Genomic DNA, 6,000 nt, shown 5'->3' with positions numbered 1-6,000 from the left:
CGTCTGTGTGGTAACGACTGGGTTTTTCAACAGGACAACGCTACAGTAAACAATGCTCGCAGGACAAGGGACTTCTTCTAGGAAAATAACATCACTCGTTTGGCCCATCCTGCGTGTTCCCCTGATCTAAATCCAATTGAGAACCTTTGGGGATGGATGGCAAGGAAAGTTTACAAAATTGGACAACAGTTCCAGACAGTGATGGCCTTTGTGCGGCTGTCTTCACCACTTGGAGAAATGTTTCCACTCACCTCATGGAAACGCTTGCATCAAGCATGCCAAAACTAATTTTTTAAGTGATCAACAATAACGGCGGAGCTACTCATTACTGAGTTCATGTTTGGAAGTTGGATTTCTGTTTTGGGGGGGTTTAGTTTTTTTTTTGGAGGTGTGGTCCTAAACTTTTGATTAGCTGAAAAACAGCCTGTTTCAGTTTATTCGTTGTTTTCATTAAATTGAATGCTCAAAAAATGTTTTGTCTCACTCTCATTTCTTCTTGTTGCATGTTGAAGCTCTACTTGGAACCTTGTTAAGATCCAACAATGTAAAATATGTTTTTTTGCCATTTTTCAAGTGGTCTTAAACTTTTGATCAGGACTGTATAAAAGACACCTATGCGCCGTGCAATAAAGCCCTTACATGACTAATCAGTTGCAATTTTCAGCACTAATAAAAGTGCCCATCATTTAATATATTTTATTTTGTGGTGTAGGTAGACTATGTTTTTTTTTTTGCTTTCTTTATTCTGGTAAATTTTGGCAGGACATCATTCAATGACCCCTAGGCAGTAAGAGGTTAACTTCTCAGCATTAGGCGTGTTTTGCAACAAGGTAATTTAACAAGAAATATGCATACTAGATCACAATGATCAATAGATAAGGATTTTGCCACTGTATGGTTGTAATTTTAATTCCATTTAAGGAAAGTACTTTGCCTTGCCATAATATGTAATACAAATATGTAAGATGATTTGTAATTGTACTGTCATAATTTGTTTAGTAATAGCTGAAGTACAGAAAAGTAGTCAGTAGAAGGCACAGTGCTCAACTGAATTTTAAAATGTGCAATACTATATTTAATTGTGATAGCATCAAATAGTCCCAAGGAACTAAACAGAAATTATCCTGTTCATGCTTTGTGGCAGTTTTACAGCTTTCAATGTAACTCCAGCTCCATGGCCTTCCATAAAATTTGGCCTTCGTTGAACATTCCATAAACTTTTCACCTAAATAGGAATAGGAAAGCATATGTGTTGCACTGTTTGGTCCCATATAAGAAGCACAGTGTGCATATTTAATAAGCAAGTATTCCAGTCCCAACGCAGATACAGGTAAAAATTTTAAAACAGAAACAAAGTTTATACATTATTAACATATATTGACAACAGTATTTACATTAAGCTTTTCACATTCACATATATCTAAGCATCAAAAATATAATTTTCATGAACTAATTTGCTTTCCTTTGAAATATAGGTTAGAACTTTTACATTTGTATTTTGCAAATATAACAATTGCATAAATGTATTTCCATTTTAATGCTTCAATATTCTGATTATGATTAGGCAACAAATGCAAATGGATGTGAGTATAGCAAAAATATAGTTCTTCTTCTGTAACACCTAAAGCTAAAAGCATATATTCATATTATAGAAAAAGCTGACTATCCTATCAAATGTATTTGACAGACTTAACAAATGAGTTTCTTCCAGTCTGCAAACAAAAATAATGTTTCACAGAAGACAAAGGGAACAAAGCTGTAGACAAAAGTTTATTTACACCATACAACATTTTAAATATTTTATACAGAGCTGCAGCACAGAAAGCCACCATGAGCTTCCAAGATAAAACTGCAATAATAAAGATGTGAAATATATTATTCATATAAAAGTGAGATTATTACTTTATTGCATTTAAAGCAATGAAGAACGTAGCTCAACAAACATTCATTTAATGACAAAAATTTTGCTCTTTTTTATATTATAAAGTAAAAAGTGTAGTAATGGCCAAACAGACTGTTATAAATTTTAAAAACTGCATATATACATTGTGCTTCATGGTGAAGTTTTTTGAAAACTAAACCAAATGAAGCTGTTACAACATGAATTGTTGTTTGAGGTTGATCTATAAAGATTACCTTACAAATCCATTCCACTGGTACTTACAACACATGATGGTAAGAATTGTACACCTGGTTCTGCACTAGATTTGCTAGTGAGAGTAGACAAGAAACAAAATTAAAAAAAAATTAAAATAAAATAAAACACTGACATTTGGCACATGAAGATCCTGACATGAAGTGGCCACAAAAGTCCAGACGCCAGGCTTCTAAAGTCTTTCACATGTGTCAGTGCAAATGACTTTTTGTCTTTTTTTCAGTCTGTTTGTTGTGGTTATATTAAACCTCAGTTTGAAAGTCACCTTCCTGTACATCTAAAGGCAAATTCAGACATTTCTCCCATTCTGAAGGTCTAAGTTCTAAAGAATCCTTTACTTCTGAATCTAATACATTGATTGTTGTATAATGTTGATATTCATTTGGGCTTTTGAAACTGTCCCATGGGTTCTTGTGTACTGCTGGGTTTTCCTATGGACAGTAAGAAGAAAGCGAAATTAGCACAAATCTAAAAACTGAAGTAATACAGAACAAAAACACATGATTTGAGTATATGCAATTCACAAAAAAATTAAAAATAAAATAAATAAAAACATATACAAGGAAGAAAAATAAAGAGGCTTGCATTGCTGACCTCTAAAAGCATAGGGGCAGATTCACATACAATTGGACAGGCGCAGCGTATCAGAGATACGCTACGCCGCCGTATCTTACCTGGCTTAAATTCGAATCCAGGAAGAATTCACGCCGTAAGTTACGGCGGCGTAGTGCATTTCTGGCTGCGTATTTGAAATTGGGCAGGTTGGGGGCGGGTTCCAAAGCCGTACACCTGTCGGATCTTACCCAGATGCCGTCGTATCTTGGTTTGAGGATTCAAACTAAAGATACGACGTGGGAAATTTGAAAGTACGCCGGCGTATCTCAGTAGATACGCCGGCGTACTTGCTCTGTGAATCTGCCCCATAGTTCATTGGTTTTCTTTGGCTTCACAATGTTCTGCATTACTAATTGAGAACTAGCATGCATCAAGTGAAGTCAGAGCATATTTAGAACTCCTGATCTGCAAACTCATTCCCAGATAATGACTCAAGCAGTACAGAAATCATTGGATCAGCAAGATAGCCAGATTACTTTCATTTTCAGAATGAGAGGTCAGGACTTACATTGTTTATATTACTTTTCAAATTTTTCTTTAAAGGATGAATTAATACAGTACTGATATTTAAGTTATAGGTGGATGGGTTGAAGAAACCTTTGTACCTCTGTGGAATGAAGAAGTAAACTGCAACAAATGGCATTCATGGATTTGTCTTAGAAGCAGCTATTGCTAAGATTAAAAAAACAAGTAATCTGTTGAATTCCTTGGGATATATAATTAGTAAGCATAATTATTATGATCCACTTGGAAAACCTTCAATAATATAACAGAGCTAAGAACAGGCACAGCCCTCACTGCCAATTTCTTAACAAATGTAAAAAAAACTGGTTAGAATGTTTTAGTTTTGGGTGGACTGACCCTGTAAAATATATCAGCCTTATTGATTACTTTGGATATCATTAGCCAGTTGGGAGTTGAGAATCTTCGTTAAAAATGCTGTTAATATTCACTTCTGTTACCAAATCATGTGAAAAGCAAATTCCTATTAACGTATTGCATCTGCACATAACCAAAAATTTAGGGTGAACAGGAATTTGTTTTTGGATATTTATAAAATTAAAGCTTTTGTTACACTTTACATAGTTTGTTTGGGCCAACCTGGCCCAAAAAACTATGTCCCTTACTAGATTCTGAGGCCACTGGATGTGCAATATAAACTGTATGTAGCTGAGGCTACATATAGCATACAGCACTGTGTTCCGGGTTTGAGCCGAGACTTCCTGTCTCATACCCAGAACACCATAGAGTCTATCTGATCGGCACTCAGCCATTCATAGACAGCTATGTATTCTAGCAATGAAAACAAAGCCAGAGGTTGTGACATCATCAGCCCACCTCTCTGACGCAGCCAAGGAGGAGGTTTTGCATTCATTTCTAGAATACATAGCTTTCTATGAAAGGCTGAGCACCGATCAAATAGACTCTATTTTGTTTCGGTATAAGACAGGAAGGTCCAGCTCGAACCCAGAACACAGTGTGGTATGCTGCTCATACCCTCAGCTACATACAGTTAATACATCACACTAAGATGTTAGTGAGGGACATAGTTCATTTGGGCCAGCTGGGTCCAAACAAACTGTAAAGTGTAACAAAACTAGAGTTCAGCTTTAAAGTTAATATTCTCACAATTTATTGAGAGGCTAATGTTCATTACCTTAACAAAATGCAACACTGTAAAAATTTAGGCAGTAGAAACAACAAAAAAAATTTATGCTAGTCTTTTTAATTGCTTAAGGACCACCTCACGCCGATATACGTCGGCAGAATGGCACGGATGGGCACAAGCACGTACAGGTACGTTGCCCTTTAAGAGCCCAGCCGTGAGTCGCGCGTGCTGCCGGTGCCGCGCTCGCGACCCGGTCCTGAGCTCCGTGACCACGCCCGCAGTACCCACAGACCCGATTGCCACCAGTGTCCCATGATCGGGTCACAGAGCTGAAGAATGGGGAGAGGTAAGTGTAAACAAACCTCTCCCCGTGCTTCCTAGTGAGTCTGTCACTGATTGTCTGTTCCCTGTCATAGGGAACAACGATCAGTGACATTACACACCAAGCCACGCCCCCCTACTGTAAGAAACACATATTAGGTCACACTTAACCCCTTTAGCTTCCCCTACAGGTTAACCCCTTCACTGCCAGTGTAATTTTCACAGTAAGCAGTGCATTTTTATAGCACTGATTGCTGCAAAAATGACAATGGTCCCAAAATAGTGTCAAAAGTGTCTGATGTGGCCGCCATAATGTCGCAGTCACAAAAATTGCTGATCGCCGCCATTACTAGTAAAAATAAATTATTAATAAAAATGCCATAAAACTATCCCCTATTTTGTAGGCGCTATAACTTTTGTGCAAACCAATCAATAAACGCTTATTGCGATTTTTGTATCTGTATTTTGTATCTTGAATATGTATCGGCCTTAACTGAGGAAAAAAAATTCCGCTCTATTTTTTTCTAGCGCAAAAAATAAAAACCGCAGAGGTGGTCAAATACCACCAAAAGAAAGCTATATTTGTGTGAAAAAAGGACACAAATTTTGTTTGGGAGCCACGTCGCACGACCGCGCAATTGTCAGTTAAAGCGACGCAGTGCCGAATCGCAAAAAGAGGCCTGGTCCTTTAGCTGCAAAATGGTCCGGGGCTTAAGTGGTTAAACTATTCTCAAATGTGTTCATTAGTTAGTAACTGAAGAAAAAAATAAACTGTACAGCAAGCAGGGGCCAGCAGTTTTTACATGTATTACAGGGCCAGAAGCCCCAGGGGGCCACTTTGCAAATCCCTCATGTGGTAACATTTTAAGGGTGTTATTTTACTTCTTTTGTACTGTAACTACAAAATCGCCAAAATTAACCCTGCAGGAGGTATTTCTACATCATGCTCGGTTGAGAGAATTGGACTTTGTCACATGAGAACTTGCATAAGTAAATTAAATAATACAATATATTAAACTTTTCCTGAAAGAAATATTGAAGTTGACTGTAATGCTATGAGGCTCTTCACTTTGCACAGTGAATGTTAGTGAATAAAATGAAGCTGTGTCCACCTTGACTACCCAGTCATGCACTAGTAATTTTTTTTTTATTTACCTTAAGTAAACACAACTTCACCTTATTTATTAACATTGATTTTTCTAGATAAATGCATCTACCCTTTAATAAGTCAACACTTGTTTCAATTTTTTTTTTTAATCTCTGACCTGGAAGTATGCAGATACAGGAGAGTCATAGTAAC

General features: G+C 37.0%; 1 protein-coding gene across 4 annotated transcripts in view; it reads right to left on the bottom strand.

Annotated features, from left to right (window-relative positions):
- Positions 1-1,751: 1,751 nt before the first annotated feature.
- The window catches only part of ADGRB3 (adhesion G protein-coupled receptor B3), a 1,023,178-nt gene continuing 1,018,929 nt past the window's right edge, over positions 1,752-6,000 (bottom strand). For all 4 annotated transcript variants that reach the window (XM_040349908.1, XM_040349906.1, XM_040349909.1 and 1 more), the window contains one exon: positions 1,752-2,586. In XM_040349908.1, the coding sequence (XP_040205842.1) occupies positions 2,398-2,586 (189 nt within the window). In that variant the 3' untranslated portion in view covers positions 1,752-2,397. The remainder of the gene's footprint in view (positions 2,587-6,000) is intronic.

The sequence above is a fragment of the Rana temporaria genome, chromosome 4 (genome assembly GCF_905171775.1).
Source record: "Rana temporaria chromosome 4, aRanTem1.1, whole genome shotgun sequence".
NCBI lineage: Eukaryota > Metazoa > Chordata > Amphibia > Anura > Ranidae > Rana > Rana temporaria.
Note: the sequence above shows the minus strand (reverse complement) of the source record. Positions and strands in the feature narration are given on the sequence as shown.